Source organism: Lathyrus oleraceus, chromosome 6 (assembly GCF_024323335.1).
Source record: "Lathyrus oleraceus cultivar Zhongwan6 chromosome 6, CAAS_Psat_ZW6_1.0, whole genome shotgun sequence".
Lineage (NCBI taxonomy): Eukaryota > Viridiplantae > Streptophyta > Magnoliopsida > Fabales > Fabaceae > Lathyrus > Lathyrus oleraceus.
In genome coordinates this window covers 310857864-310875195 of record NC_066584.1, presented here as the reverse complement: position 1 = coordinate 310875195, position 17332 = coordinate 310857864, and the positions used below count along the sequence as shown (strand labels likewise).

The 17332-nt window shown below is 39.7% G+C and overlaps 1 protein-coding gene across 1 annotated transcript; it reads left to right on the top strand.

Moving 5' to 3' along the window:
* The first annotated feature begins 14634 nt into the window (after positions 1 to 14634).
* Positions 14635 to 15599, top strand: LOC127097014 (DExH-box ATP-dependent RNA helicase DExH9-like). Its single transcript, XM_051035532.1, has one exon. It carries the CDS (start codon positions 14934 to 14936, stop codon positions 15588 to 15590), a length of 657 nt encoding a protein of 218 aa, XP_050891489.1. The 5' UTR covers positions 14635 to 14933; the 3' UTR covers positions 15591 to 15599.
* The last annotated feature ends 1733 nt before the right edge of the window (positions 15600 to 17332 follow it).

Below are 17332 nucleotides of genomic sequence, written 5' to 3'. Positions count from 1 at the left end.
AGGTGACTTTGCACCGGTTGTACCAGAAATTAATTGGAACGTATCGGAAATTTTCTGAAATTTCTAATATAATCGAAATTTATAATACACAACCGGAAATTTTGTTCGTACCGAAAATTTTGTTTTTGCCTATCAAAAATTTCATTCAATTTTTAGTCAGAGGCAATTTTGGCAATTTGAAAGTATGGAGGTGTCTGGTTAAATTGGGGGGTGGCAAGTTAAAAGCTCCTCTTTCTGCCACCCCTTATTTGTACTCGGTACCCCAGAATGTGTATGTTTTTATCATATTACCTATGGATTATTTTATATTTTCATTCACAAAAACAATTGTACAATTTCAAATTTTACAAAAACTCTCCAATTTTCTGGATTTTCAAGAGACACTACCGCACATTTGCGTTTGTAGACAAATGAGTTTGAACTTTTACCATTTTTTTTCGATTTTCTTGAATTTTTACCAAATATTCCAAAAAGTCCATAAAAATGCATATTTTTTCGGATATTTTGAAGATGTACGGTAAAAATGCATAATTTCTTAAATATATTTCAAAAAAATGCGGGAAAAATACATAAATATTTCTGGATTTTCCAAAATAAACGAGAAATGCATACATTCAAACGAACATTTCAAAAAAAATAGAAATATTTATGCATGTTTCCGCATATTTCAAAATATCCAAAAATAGTTATGCATTTTCCGCATTTTTAGAAAAATCTAGAAATATTTTTACAATGAAGACCCGAGGTACATATGGTTCGATTGCTGACCGACAACGTGATATAGATGCTACGAGGGCTAGACATATGGGAGGTGGTGTAAAGGACTCACATCTAAGGGCAGTGAGAGTGGCGCTGATCGGTTCATACAGGAGAAGGTTGGCTAATCATGCTCAGTTTCGTACACCCCATATTTTCACACGTAGATAATCTAGATCTGCTACAGGATGGACGAGAGAGGATAAGGATGAGCCTATTGATGTTCATGTAACATCTACACCCGTTTAAGATAGTGTTCAGATGGTGGTAGAGGAAGATATGTCCCATCCGGCAGAGGTGCCTCATCCTTCTGAGGCAGAGGCAACAACGACTACAGAGGTTAGTCCACATATAGCTGATGAGGTACCACATATTGGTGATGTAAAGGTCAATCCACCTGTTAAGACACATGCCACTGCTCTTGTTTTGACAAACCTGTCTGTAAACACAAATGCGGGGTTCCTTGGTGGGTGATTGACATTTCTGTTCTCATAGGATATGTAGACCATGTGGCTTTCAAGTTATGGTAGGGATAAGTATGTATATGATATGTCAATGATGTTACTTTATTTATTAATGATACTTCGAAATTAATTAATCTTTTTTCTTTTGTTTGTTATATGACTAGATTCTGCTTAAGGTGCCCACCCATGGGATGAAACTGAAGAAGTTCTCTGATATCGTGATGCCATCTGAGGTGAAGGTGATAGTTTATGAGTGTGGTTTCCTTCCACTTGTGGGCAGTTTGCTTACCATGTTGGACGACTAGCTATTGGCGACATTTGTTGAGCGGTGGCACAAGGAAACATCTTCATTGCATCTTCCATTTGGTGAGATGATTTTTTTATAATTAATTGGCAATTGTCAAATAATGCAATTGTTAGAATTTTAATATAATTTTAGGATTAATTTTATTTCTAATCAATAACAAGCCATGCTCCCTTAGGTTATAGATTAACTTTAGGATTGAACCTATTTTTTTCATTAGAAATTAGGTCTAGAAATCATTGTGCCTAATTTACAATTGGATCTCATTCTTTATAGATTAAGTTGATCAAAGTCTTCTTTGATCAACTAAATTCTTTGACATGTGTTTATTCCCTCAGTCTAGTCAATTGATCATAAGCCTCTTGATCACTTGATGAGACTAAGTCTCATGTACTAGAGTTGCATTGGATCTCTCAAGACCTCAACTCATGTTTAAAACTACACACTCCAATCAAGTCAAAACATTACAGACAGACTGGACTATTATTCAAGCATAGCAAAGGTCCTTCATCAACACTTATTAGTTACTATTCGAACTATGTGTCACGAGCCTTAAGCAGTAGAGAAGGGGGTGAGAGGGGGGATTTCTATCCCCATTCTAAATATCTTTGGGTACGGGACGAATGAGCAAGTTGCTCAGAGTATTCACCTCTACTCATAGACTTTAGTGCAATTCGAATCAGGTAATTGACAAGTCTTTTTTAGGCAGAACTTTAACACTTCAACATTGCAATATCATTTCTTAATCAACTACACTTTCTCTTTGGATCAAGTATCATACTCTATTTGATAACCACATATCATTTAGGTTAATCACCCTATGGTTAAATACCCATCTTTAAATCAATTTCTTTCATTCTGCTTATAGAGTTACAGACTATAACACCATTTCATTCTACCTATAGAATTACTGACTATGGCAATGTTTCTTCTTGCCTTATGGAGTTACAGACTGTCATACGGTGAACTGGACTTTTTGTGTTTTTAATCGCAATGTCGCGGTTAGCAAGAGTCACCACCGACTTTTCTTTTATCCAATAAGGAAAGGTGGAAAAGAACAGGAAAGACCTTAATTTAGATTTTGGGTTCGGGAGGTACATTATACAAAGGGAAGGTGTTAGCACCCTTTGTATCCATGGTTATCCATGGGCTCTTAATTGCTCGATCACTTATATTATTTTTAAAAAAAAAGTGTTTGTGAATTGTTTAGAAAAATTGTTTTGAAAAGAGAATTTAACTTTGTAATGATTCTTGTATGAATGTATACAAAGTGATTATCTCGTTTAGTTTTGAAAATTGTTTAGAAAAATATAACTCGGTAATGATTCTAGTATGAATGTATACCAAGTGGTGATTTTCTGAAGGTATTTTGAAATGTGTGAGGTGTGAAAAAATGTTTTAGGTTGTGAGCCAGCAATTAAGAGTTATACCGACCCAAGGTCTTTATGAGCATTTCCTATCCTTATGAGGGTAAAACTGTCCTTATTATTGAGAAATAAGTAGTTTTATCCTTTGGATGTTTAAGGGTCATCGTAGGGTCATCGATTGGTCATTGAAGGCAACAGTTACGAGGATACCTTAGCATTCGAAGGGACTATCATCTTTTAACCGTAGGCAACATCGGAGGGTCATCGAGGGACAAAGTTGTATATTCGAAGGCAACATCCGAGGGACTATAATTTATTTTATGATGATTTAACCGAAGGGTCTTTGCTAAGGGTATCCCCACGTTCGCGGGACACGACCGTAATATCGTAATCGTAAGGCAACAAAGAGAGGTCCAAGATCACTTATTCAAAGGCAAAGTTTTACAATTAATTATATAATTAGGATGAAACTCCACATTAAAATTATTAAAAATAATATATTAAAAAATTAATACATTAGAAATTAATACATTAAAAATTAATTTAGGGTGAAACTCCACAAGGGTATCCCACAAATAAAGTGGAATACCTAGCCAATAACCTTTTCCTGGGATATGTGAACCTTTACGAAACTCAAAAAAAGAAACATGTCAGAACACCAAATCAGGGTGCAATCGAAGATTACACCGGAGAAATATCACAACAATAAATAGGATAGGATGAATAATGCATGGCTATGATAAAACATAAAAAAAAAAAGAATAGAAAAGTCAGCTACTGTCTCGTTCGCCTCTGCCTCGCCTAGCGAAGGCCACGGATTTTGAATTTGAAAACAGCCCCATGTTAGGAACTTTGAATTTTATGGCATTTTATCACAGGAATAACATGGTCAAACATTCAGGGTATTCAGGCATATTTAAATTCCCATACGAAAGCAAATTATATATCAACATTTAATCATGATGCATTATATATGTAGATATGGCCAATTGAAAGTATAAACAATAGAGATACGCAAAACCTGTTTGCCAATTCAAGGTTGAAGGGATTGACCACTTGTAGTATCGGAATAAGTTAGGCAGCGGGAATTGGACGGCGATGGCTTCGGTGCAGATGGGCTGCCTTCAGGGTTTCTTTACTCTGAATTCTCCGGGTAGGCAGGGTTCCTATGCCAAAGTTTCTATCCGTCCTTCTCTATTCTCTCTCTTTCTTTTTCCTCAAGGTTTTGTTCCAAGGAAACCTCAGAGTGTTTTGCTTCTCTTCCTTCTTTCTTCAGTGAATCTCCCGGTGTAAACTCCAAGTCTAACTCCCCCTACTGAAACTTCAGTATTTATAGACTAATTTCGTGGGTAATGGGCTTGGAATGAGGGAGACCCAAGTCCAAAATAATTTGTTATATTTTATTTATTTATTTATTTTAATTATTTAATTAATTAATTAATTAATTAATTAATTAAAAAAAAATCGTTTTTTTTTTCGTTTTTTTTTTTTTTTTTTTTTTTTTTTTTTTTTTTAGGAAAAATGATGGGTAATTTTTGGGGTATGACAGCTGCCCCTGTTCAATATTCTTGGACCGAGAGAGTTAGAATGGTGTATACGCCATTCGTGGTCTGGAGGTGGAAGATTATTGAACACTAGAATGCCCCCAAAATTTGCACTTGAGAATCGACAGTTGGTCTTGATGGAGATGGGCTTAAAGATGCCATCCGGGAGGTTTGATGACGAAAGCTTCAGATCGCGCCGTATATTAGGCCAATTTGAAGACATGGGTGCCACACTGGGTCGTACGTTAGACCGTATAATGAGTCATCCATTAGGCTGCCGACTTCGCTGGGGAGTCGGAGTGTGTCATATGCTGTTGGGGATAAAGGATCAGAATGGACCATACGCTAGATCGTATCTGAGTTGCAGAATGAGCCGTACGTTAGGCTGAATCTGATGACGAAAGGGGTAGTCGTACGTTAGACTACACTTCAGAAATGTACCGTATGTTAGGTAGCATCTGAGGGGATGGACATCCGAACGGGTCGTACGTTAGACCGTCGCAGAATGAGTCGTCTGTTAGGCCGCATCTGATGATGAAAGCGGTAGTCGTACGCCAGACTACACTTCAGAAATGTACCGTACGTTAGGTAGCATCTGAGGGTTGTAAGGTCCAAACGGGTCGTACGTTAGACCGCGTTGGGGTTGTTGAAGTTCAGAATGGATCGTACGTTAGATCGTATCCGAGTTGTAGAATGAGCCGTCCGTTAGGCTGCATCTGAAAAAGAAAGTAGTCGTACGCTAGACTACACCCCTGAATGTACCGTACGCTAGGCAGCATCTGAGGATTTGAAGGTCCAAATGGGTCGTACGTTAGACCGCATTGGAGTTGCTGAAGAAGTCATATGTTGGGCTGAATCAGAATGAACCGTACGTTAGGCTGTATCTGATAACCTGTATATGTTGTACTTGCAATAAATGTCTGGGATGGGCTTAGAGATGCCATCGTTAGGAGGATATCGAAGTGTTGTCAGAATGAATGTTCCCATGAACTGTATTTGAAATATGTATCTGAATCTTGAATGTGATTGATAAAGGTGTCTGTCTGAATGAACTTTCTACTTTGACTATATCAGGAGGATAATTAACCTGCAAAGAAAAAGTTAGCTTCATGCTATGTCATGATGCATGAGATGTTTCGTGTTATGCTAAAATAAATGTGAATGTTGTATGCATGCGTATGCTGTGAAAGGATGTAATGAATGAGTTATGCGTATGAGAAGTTCTGCTTGGGGACTCTACTGGGGAAAATAAATCCCCATCTACTGATTTGAGACATTTGTGTCGATGACCCTTTCTCGGCTGGGGATGCTTGATTTCTGTCTGATGGTGGAAATATTCAACAGAGCCTGGCTGGGGATGGATGAGATGATCAATCTGTCTGGTGACGCCGACCTCTGTTGGGGAGTAACTGGCTGTGCCTGGGGATACTGCCATTTTCTGAGGAAAAAAAAAACAGGCTTGCTGGGGAAGAGAATTGGTAGCGGATTCATTGGAAGCATGATTAGACCTTTTCCTTGATCCTGAAGTCGGGTAGTAATTGCTATTGCTATTCTATGCATGTATTTTTGGTAAACATCAGTCATATTCAAATGCACATATTAATTCAAATTAAATCAATGGACATTTACGCAACCAAAACAGAAAAGTAAAAACAAAAGCATCTTTTTTTTGAAAGAGGGTTGTATTGATTTTGAAAGGAGGCCTATAAACAGGCAATTTGTGTACAAGGAGACAGAAATCCTAGTAAGAGGAAATTGTCGAAAACAAAGAGAAAGCTATGTGGAAGAAGTCCTATTGATTTTAAGCCTACTACTGTCATTATGTCTTCAAGCATCTCATCCCCTGCTGTCGGATAGAAGTGATTGGCTTGGTCAGTCCCTCGAACTTGGATGAAAGTTGACTGAGAACGGGACATAGTCATACGCTTTAATCCCTAATTTTTGCCTGGACCGCCTTTTCAGGTTTTCAGTCCACCAGGATACCCTTTTTTGCCCAAGCCGCCTTTTCAGGTTTTCGACTTGCCGGGTGTACATTTTTTTTATATATCCCTAATTTTTGCCCGAACCCTTTTGGTTCGCCGGGATGCCCTTACTTTTGCCTAGATACGTCGATCTAGCGGGTCTCTTTTATGCGTAGTATTTTTTAACTATGTCCGCGTTCACGGGATGTGGGAAGTCTTCACCATCCATTGTAGCGAGTATCATGGCTCCACCTGAGAATACCTTCTTAACTACAAATGGCCCTTCGTATGTGGGAGTCCATTTGCCTCTGGGGTCAGTTTGTGGTAGGATGATGCGTTTGATTACCAAGTCGCCAATTTGATACACTTGTCTCTTGACCTTTTTGTTGAATGCCCTGGTCATGCGCTTCTGATATATCTGCCCGTGACATACAGCCGCAAGTCTCTTCTCATCCATCAAATTTATCTGATCGAGTCGAGTCTGAATCCATTCGTCCTCGTCTAAGCCCGCCTCTTTCATGATCCTTAGAGAGGGAATCTGAACTTCCACTGGTAAAACAGCTTCCATTCCATAGACTAAAGAGAAAGGGGTTGCCCCTGTCGAAGTGCGGTAACCATGAAGAGCAAAAGGTAACATCTCCTGCCGGTCTTTGTTTGTTACTGTTATATTCTTGATATTGTTAGCAGCCTCCACGGCGCCGTTCGTCTTTGGCCGGTACGGAGAAGAGTTATGGTGCTTTATTTTGAACTGCGTGTAGAGTTCAGTTTAGTACCATTATCAGTGATAACTCTCTCGGGAGACAGCAGGTTTCTCAAGTAGATATTTGATAGAATCCATCTTAGAAATCAATAAAGTGGTATGATTCAACATATACTGTCTTAGTCGGCGAGCAGCCTAGGCCAAAGCGTAGCAAGCTTTCTCGAACTGTGAGTATCTTGTTTCACAGTCGGTACCTTTTGCTAAGGCAGTGTATGACATGCTCTTTTCGACCAGACTCGTCATGTTGCCCCAGCACACACCCTATTGAATTTTCTAACACGGTCAAATACATGATTAGAGGTCTTCCTTCAACTGGTAGCATTAGAATTGGAGGTTCTTGGAGATATTTCTTGATTTTGTCATTCATCATTCATACCATCTCTTGATTTTGTCATAAGCTTCTTGGCACTCATCATTCCATACCATCTCTTGTTTTTTTCTTTTTTAGTAATTTGAAGATGGGTTTGCAGGTAGCAGTCAAGTGTGGAACGAATCGGGCAATGTAATTCGAGTGCCCCAAGAAACTCTGACTTCTCTTCTTGTTTATTTCAGTACCCAGATTTACAATTTCAATTGATTCCTCATGCGGCTGTATGGTCTTTTCCTCTTGTAGTACCAGTCTGGCGAGTTTACCAGGGACTTCACAATCCTCCTCACTTCCATCCTCGACTTGGTAGATCGGATTTTCAAAGTCATAATGAACAGTAGCAGAACTATTATCAACAGGATCCAGAGTGGATGTGGATCGGAAAATTGTTACGTGCGTGTGTGCAAGAGAACATAGCTTGTTTTGAAAACATGACAGGAAAGACAAAGAGCGCAATATTTGAATGCTAAAAGTCCATTGATCTATTGAATATGAATATGCTTATGAAAATGACAAAACCCTTGAAGAATTAGCTATTGTGCCTCGGGCATAGACACAATGCTTTAAGAAGTTTGATTGTAAAAGAAAATTAAAATTTGCAATTCTAGAATAAACAATAACAATTACTCCTGACTAAAGGAAATCGGGATAATGTCTTCAGTCTTCCAATTGTTGAGTCCGTCACCAATTGTTGGGAAAATCCAGCTATCCAAGTCGCAATCACTATCAGCATCTTCCATAGCATTAATCTGATTTTTGACTATCTTTCCAGAGTTAAACCCCAGGCCAGCTTTATCAGACTTGTACGGTACATTGATCAGTTGACCCCAACCAGCACGATCACCATTTTCAATTGCGGCTTGAGCATCTTTCAGAGAGATCATGACAGGGGGAGCACGAACAACCTTGGGCACAAGGGGAGTTGGCTTAAGGACAGGACTGGGTGGAGGAACCACTTCAAATGACTGAGAAGGAGTCTCAAAGAATTCACCATCCATCTCGACGTATTTGAAGGCTTGCACACTACTGACAATATACTCTTCTTCTCCACATACAGTGACAACCATGCCTGCTATTGGATACTTCAGCTTTTGATGAAGCGACGAAGCTACCGCACCTGCCCCATGGATCCAAGGGCGCCCCAACAAGCAGGAGTAGGCGGGACGAATGTCCATCACGTGAAAGGTAGTGTTGAAGACTTGAGGTCCTATCTTGATAGGGAGAACCACTTCACCATAGACAACACTCTTCGCACCATCGTAAGCACGCACCACAACATCACTAGGTTTCAGTTCAATGCCTTTGTAGTCAAATTTATCGAGTACAGCTTTCGGGAGCACATTCAAGGAAGAGCCGTTGTCGATCAACATGAGCCAGGGTGATCCCCTCACACTCGATGGAGATATGCAGAGCTTTATTGTGATTCTTTCCTGCTGGCGTCAGGTCAGCATCGGAAAAGCCTAGGCCATTGTCAACAGTCAAATTAGCAACATAATGTTCGAATTGATCGACGGATGTTTCTTGAGGCACATGAGCGGTCTTCAAGAATTTCATCAATGCATTGGCATGGGATTCAGAGGATAATAACAAGGACAACATTGAGATTTTAGACGGAGTATGCCCCAATTGTTCCACTACATCAAAATCGCTCTTACGGATGATTTTCAGCATCTCTTCCATTTCCTGTTTGGCAACATCTTCAGAAGTAACTTCGACCGATGTCTCTGACTGAGGAGGATTGACTGGTCTTTTTCCTCGAATTTCGGGAGCGGGAGGTGAGATTTCTGGGGAGTAGATCCTTCCACTTCGAGTAACTTTACTAGTCCCCACAATATCATTAGGATTAGCAGAACTACCAACTTGCTTTATGCCATGGATGTAAACGTCGCCTCCATAGTTCCACGGAATAGCTTTGCTGGAGGAATATGGCACGGGGCCAGGTGCGGTAATAATCAGGGGAGCCACTTTGGGCTCAGCGGTAATCTTCACAGGCACTCTAGTAGCGGTAATCTTCACTGGAGCTTTGGACCTAGCAATCACAGATACCTCTTCAATAGAGTTGTCCACCTTAGGAACCCTTTCAAATAGAATTGTACGATCATCCATCAGCCGTTGAATGCCGTTCTTCAACTTCAAACAATCATTGGGTCGGAGTACACAGAGATCGCAATCTTCAGCACAACCTGGAAAATAACCAGCTTGCAATAAATTCTTCTTAACGATCAGGAGAGGAGATGCTAAATCAGCAACGTCAGTAACGTGAGAATTGTCGTCCACAACATTAACATTCTGGTCATGATTAGGCATAGGTGCTGTGATGACATTGGGGGTCGCCGGAGGATCAAATTCAATTTCTCCAGCATCGATCATATCCTGAATCTTGTTCTTCAACAACCAGCAATCATTCGTATCATGCCCGGGGCTATCGGAGTGATAGGCACACCTGGCGTTGGGATTATAACGAGGAGAAGTAGTGTTGGGATTTGCAGGAGGGCCTCTGAGAGTAATCAAATTGGCCTTTAACATACTCTGCAGTGCTTGGGTTAAAGTCATATTGATCTTGGTAAACTGTCTTCTCGACCTGTCTTGTCTGTGTTGGAAGTTCTGAGATGGCGGTGCGGCAATTGTAACTGCCCCAATAGTATGGTCACGATTCTTCTTGTTATGCTTCCTCTCACTGTACACAGCATTTGATTCATTCTTTCCCTGATAGGACTTTTTGGTGCTTGCAGAAGTAGCTGCCTGTATCTTTCCACTTCGAATGCCGCTTTCAACCCGTTCACCTGTCAAGATAAGTTCAGTGAAACTTGACGAGGAACTTCCCAGTAGATGGCTGTAGAATGGGCCAGTCAGTGTACCCATGAACATGTCCACTAACTCTCGATCAGTCATAGGGGGTTTGACTCTGCCAGCCAAATCTCTCCACTTTTGAGCATATTCTTTGAAACTTTCTTTAGAGCCCATAGTCATATTTTGTAGCTGTAGCCGAGTAGGCGCTAACTCAGAATTATACTGGTAGTGCTTGTAGAAAGCTGTTGCTAAATCAGTCCATGTGCGGATGTTAGAGCTCTCAAGCTGATAATACCACTCTAACTGTGTGCCAGACAGACTCTCTTGGAAGAAATGGATCCACAGTTTCTTATCAGTAGTGTGCGGCTGAATCTTTCTCACATAAGCCCTTAGATGCATCTGAGGACAAGAGGCACCATCATACTTAGTGAAAATGGGAACCTTGAATTTGCGGGGAATGACCACATCAGAGACCAGACCCAAGTTTTCGAAATCCAGACCGGGCACTTTCTGCCCCTCCATAGCTAGCATACGTTCTTCCAGCAACTTGTACTTATCATCCTTCGGAGAGTACTGTTCATGTTCATAATCTTCATCGTCGTCCTCAGAATTGACGAGATTAGGACTCTCATCTTCCGAATCATTCTCGGTTTCTTCTTCTGAATCCTTCGGAATTCTAATCTTGACTCCTGTAACCTGTCCCTTAAGCCTTCTCCCCGGGTTGATGTAACCCACAGGCTTCTGGTCCTTCTTCTTCTCCATCAAAAGAGCTTTCAGTTCTTCCTGCCCCTTAGATAAGCTCAGCATCATTTCCTGGAATTGAGCATTCTGGGCCTGGAGATCTTTGACAGTTTGTTCGAGAGCCATTGTTCAATCTGTTTGAATCTGCTGGAATCTGTTTGATAGGAAAATCGTGAGAACACTGATCCTTTAGAATACCTGTTATGCGATGCAATGCAATGTATGAAATGTTTTCAAGGACTTTCGGGATTTAACTTTGCATAAACTAACAAAAAGAGCTTTTTTTTTCTTTTCTCTTTTGTTTTTGCTTTTGTTTTTGTTTTTTCTGTTTTTTTTAGCATAGTTAAATCCCTAAATCCTTGAAATGGTTAGTACAATGCCATGATGTTATGATGTTATGTTGTTATGATGTCATGTTGTTAGATAAATAACAAGCACAAGCAAGTCACACAACAATCATTCCTAGGTTTTAAGGCTTGCGTGAGTTCCATAGGTAAATACCCTCCCCACTGAAGTTTGGTTGGTTCAACCTGTCTTAGAATAGTAACCGGGTTCTAGAAGGATCTCAAATCATTGACCTTTCCTTAAGTCCACTTCAGTGCAACACCAAGTGGTTGACCGAAGCTTCCCTAAAGTCCAATCTCAAAGAGTGTAGTATCGAGTCTCAACCAACTCCAGTCGGAACCGAAGCCAGTTATCTCACTACTTTCTAATGGCCAGGATGAGTCAATTAGGGTTCTAAAGGTCTGGTTAATGCTTTTATGACACCACGCGAATGCCAAATATTTCCTCAACTAACATGAGGAACATCAGGACATCCAAAGTGCCACATTAACCGTAGCCATCATTTTGACCATTCCAGTATACGCCGGACAGTCGCGATGATCTCTTGCTACTTACCTAAGGTACACTAGATCCGGGTGTAGGATATTTCACTCGAGCATAACATACCCAAGCAATCCCTTAAAAATAAATCAGACAAATTGAATAAGTGATCTTGTTTTTAAGGTAACCTCTCTTTTTAAATATTTAGGTTCCCCAGCAGAGTCTCCAGTTTTGTCATACGGTGAACTGGACTTTTTGTGTTTTTAATCGCAATGTCGCGGTTAGCAAGAGTCGCCACCGACTTTTCTTTTATCCAATAAGGAAAGGTGGAAAAGAACAGGAAAGACCTTAATTTAGATTTTGGGTTCGGGAGGTACATTATACAAAGGGAAGGTGTTAGCACCCTTTGTATCCATGGTTATCCATGGGCTCTTAATTGCTCGATCACTTATATATATTTTAAAAAAAAAGTGTTTGTGAATTGTTTAGAAAAATTGTTTTGAAAAGAGAATTTAACTTTGTAATGATTCTTGTATGAATGTATACAAAGTGATTATCTCGTTTAGTTTTGAAAATTGTTTAGAAAAATATAACTCGGTAATGATTCTAGTATGAATGTATACCAAGTGGTGATTTTCTGAAGGTATTTTGAAATGTGTGAGGTGTGAAAAAATGTTTTAGGTTGTGAGCCAGCAATTAAGAGTTATACCGACCCAAGGTCTTTATGAGCATTTCCTATCCTTATGAGGGTAAAACTGTCCTTATTATTGAGAAATAAGTAGTTTTATCCTTTGGATGTTTAAGGGTCATCGTAGGGTCATCGATTGGTCATTGAAGGCAACAGTTACGAGGATACCTTAGCATTCGAAGGGACTATCATCTTTTAACCGTAGGCAACATCGGAGGGTCATCGAGGGACAAAGTTGTATATTCGAAGGCAACATCCGAGGGACTATAATTTATTTTATGATGATTTAACCGAAGGGTCTTTGCTAAGGGTATCCCCACGTTCGCGGGACATGACCGTAATATCGTAATCGTAAGGCAACAAAGAGAGGTCCAAGATCACTTATTCAAAGGCAAAGTTTTACAATTAATTATATAATTAGGATGAAACTCCACATTAAAATTATTAAAAATAATATATTAAAAAATTAATACATTAGAAATTAATACATTAAAAATTAATTTAGGGTGAAACTCCACAAGGGTATCCCACAAATAAAGTGGAATACCTAGCCAATAACCTTTTCCTGGGATATGTGAACCTTTACGAAACTCAAAAAAAGAAACATGTAGAACACCAAATCAGGGTGCAATCGAAGATTACACCGGAGAAATATCACAACAATAAATAGGATAGGATGAATAATGCATGGCTATGATAAAACATAAAAAAAAAGAATAGAAAAGTCAGCTACTGTCTCGTTCGCCTCTGCCTCGCCTAGCGAAGGCCACGGATTTTGAATTTGAAAACAGCCCCATGTTAGGAACTTTGAATTTTATGGCATTTTATCACAGGAATAACATGGTCAAACATTCAGGGTATTCAGGCATATTTAAATTCCCATACGAAAGCAAATTATATATCAACATTTAATCATGATGCATTATATATGTAGATATGGCCAATTGAAAGTATAAACAATAGAGATACGCAAACCTGTTTGCCAATTCAAGGTTGAAGGGATTGACCACTTGTAGTATCGGAATAAGTTAGGCAGCGGGAATTGGACGGCGATGGCTTCGGTGCAGATGGGCTGCCTTCAGGGTTTCTTTACTCTGAATTCTCCGGGTAGGCAGGGTTCCTATGCCAAAGTTTCTATCCGTCCTTCTCTATTCTCTCTCTTTCTTTTTCCTCAAGGTTTTGTTCCAAGGAAACCTCAGAGTGTTTTGCTTCTCTTCCTTCTTTCTCCAGTGAATCTCCCGGTGTAAACTCCAAGTCTAACTCCCCCTACTGAAACTTCAGTATTTATAGACTAATTTCGTGGGTAATGGGCTTGGAATGAGGGAGACCCAAGTCCAAAATAATTTGTTATATTTTATTTATTTATTTATTTTTAATTAATTAATTAATTAATTAATTAATTAATTAAAAAAAATCGTTTTTTTTTTCGTTTTTTTTTTTTTTTTTTTTTTTTTAGGAAAAATGATGGGTAATTTTTGGGGTATGACACAGACCCTAGCAACCTTTCATCCAACCTATAGAGTTATAAAATATGGCAATCATTTATTTCTTCCTATAGAGTTACAAACTTTGGAAATCATTTCTTGCATTGCCCATAGAGTTATAGACTCTGGCAAATTCATTCTTGTCATACCCCGATTTTGGCCCTGAAAAATTTTTCCCCATCAATCACTCGTTTGCATTCTTTCTTCATTCCCCTTCATATCCTTCATTCATGTTCATGTTTACTATTTCATATTTTTTACGTTTTTCACATTCCAAATTTACATTCATATTTTCTTCATTCACATTGAAAAAAATTCCATTCATATTCAAGAATTTCCACATACTCATTCATAGTTCGATTCCTTCGTTCATTCATTCAATCATAATCATCCATGTACATGGCATATGAATAACTTATAATAAAAAAAACATCTCATCACATGAATACATGAAGTTTCTAAGATGCAAAGAGAGATCCTTGTCTTGCTACAAGAAACACCAATTTTCATTCATTGCAAATCATAGATTATCCAAAAAAAATACATAATTTACAAAGAGAAGCACGTAGCATTATCTGATCACGTGAAATTCACAACTAAGTCCTTTATCGGCCTTGATGTTGTGAACTCTATTCAGCTTCTCGGTCCTGAATATGAACTCTTGAAGAAGAAGTATCTGGATGAATCTTCTGAGCGAAAACGACTTCACAAGTGCAATACGATTGTCTTCACGACGTTTCATATCCACATGGTTACGTTCACGCTTCATCTTCTACTACTTCTGATTCATCTCAACCCAAAGAACCTGCTAAGAAGTTCCCGTTTACACTTGATCCCTTTCAATCTCAAGCTATTAGTTGTCTTTAAAATTCTGAATCCGTTATGGTATCTGCACATACATCTGCTGGGAAAACTGTTGTGGCTTTATATGCAATTGCTATGTCGCTTCGAGATGGTCAACGTGTTATCTATACTTCTCCTATCAAGTCACTTAGTAACCAGAAGTATAGAGAATTTAAAGAAGAGTTTTCTGATGTTAGTTTGATGACTGGTGATGTTACCATTGATCCCAATGCTTCTTGCTTGGTGATGACTACTGAAATCTGGCGAAGTATGCAATACAAAGGGTCTGAGGTCACTAGGGAGGTGGCTTGGATCATTTTTGACGAGGTGCATTACATGCGCGATCGAGAAAGAGGTGTGGTTTGGGAAGAGAGCATTGTCATGTCGCCAAAGAATGCTCGTTTTGTCTTCCTGTCTGCTACTGTCCCTAATGCCAAGGAATTTGCTGATTGGGTGGCAAAGGTGCACCAACAGCCTTGTCATATTGTTTATACAGATTACCGGCCAACTCCCCTTCAACATTATATTTCTCCTTCCGGAAGCGAGGGTCTATACTTAGTGGTAGATGAAAAGGGAAAGTTTCGCGAAGACAGTTTTCATAAAGCTTTGAATGCTCTTGTTCCCGCTGCTGATGGTGATAGGAAAAAAAGAAAATGCGAAGTGGCAAAAAGGTCTGGTGCTAGGCAAGGCAGTTGAAGAAAGCGACATATTAAGACGACGTCACATGGGCAAACCAAGCTAACTTTGTGAAATAGTCTATCCGCTAGCCGGCACACCAAGAAACCAATCAGCCTGCAGTATTCCATTGCCAAACCTACCAAATTAATCGAAGAAATAAAATGTCAAAATAAAATATTCAAACAAGGCATGCTTTTCCTGAATATCAAGCTACAAGTTCCAATTTGTCGTTAAGCTATTTTGCATTAACCTTAGAGGAGTAATGGATAAAAGAGGGGATGTTCGGTTATCTTCACCTACTGCAGCAGAATCCCAAGGACACCTAGCCTCAAGAGCTTGAAATTAAACCCTTCTGTGTCGGCATTGTCAACAAAGACGAAACTTCAAGAGCACCATTCGCAGTTTTAGCTCAAAACTCTCCTTGAATCTGTCACAAAAACACCATGGGACAACTTCCTTGAAAGAATTGGTCGAGTTTCATCTACTGAGGATGCAAAACTTCAAGAAAGTTCTAGTGACACTTTGGAACTTCGTTTTTGGGCATCTTATCGAGGGCAGACTCTGGCAAGAACAGTACGTGGAATGATGTATTACAGGAGAGCTTTGGTGCTGCAGAGCTATCTAGAGAGCAGATCACTGGGAGTGGACAATTATTCTCAGAACAATTTCATTACAAGTCAAGGTTTTGAATCATCCCGAGAATCACGTGCACAACCAAACTACTTTGAGGACGCTGTCAGTGTTGGAGCATTCCCTGCATTTCAAAAAGGAATTCTTGTTTCTGCTTCTACTGGAAACTCGGTTTTTCCTCGAACGGCTTGCAACGTTGCTCCTTGGATCCTCACTCTTGCTGCTAGCACGTTAGATAGAGAATTCAGTTCAAATAACTACCTTGGCAACTCAAAAGTTTTGAAGGGTTTTTTCTCTAAATCCAATGAAAATGGAGTATTCTCATGGTTTGATACATGGAAGTTCAGCCACAGCGTCTGGAGTTTCAGCAACAAATGCTAGCTTCTGCAAGAACAATACTTTAGATCCTACCTTAATCAACTGAAAGATTGTTATCTGCACAATTGAAAACTTCACTGACAAAAGAGAAGAAAAATCCATAATAGTAAAGCAAGGTGGTGGTGTTGGAATGATACTTATTGACCATAATGCCAAAGAAGTCGGTTTTCAGTTGTCATCCCATTCGGCTTTGTGGCCATCGCCTGTGTACGAACTTGTAGGCCTCCCTATTTCCATCTACATGCTGCCAATGACGTTGCGGATTTATCCGCCGCTGCTTCACTGGAAAGGACCTTCTGCGGAGGACACGGACAAACTCCAATATCTTCAATCTGTCGGCTGAGTTCCTGACAGAGCTGCAACAATTTCAAGTGAATCCGCAAAATCGTTGTTATCGTATGGTTCCTTTTTCTTTAATCAGGCATGCAGTGGAGCGAATGAGTTCTTTCAGAACTGAAACCATGTTGGACACAACTGCAATGGCTCTTTCAGCAATTGTTATTGCGAGGTTCAAACTCTGTGTTTGAATTCATCTGTTCGACTTGGGTTCCTGAGTGGCCAACATGTTAACTTGGTCATGATGCCAAATCTCAACCAAAACAGTACCATCATCCACTGGGAGAGGCTGTTTCCAAGGCTCCCTAGCAATCCTCATGTGTGTATGATCTGCCGCACTGTTGTGGCTGCAGGAGAGGTTGCTTCGTGTCTTAGCTACGCATTTCTACTTGCAACTGAAGTGCATCCGTTCTGCT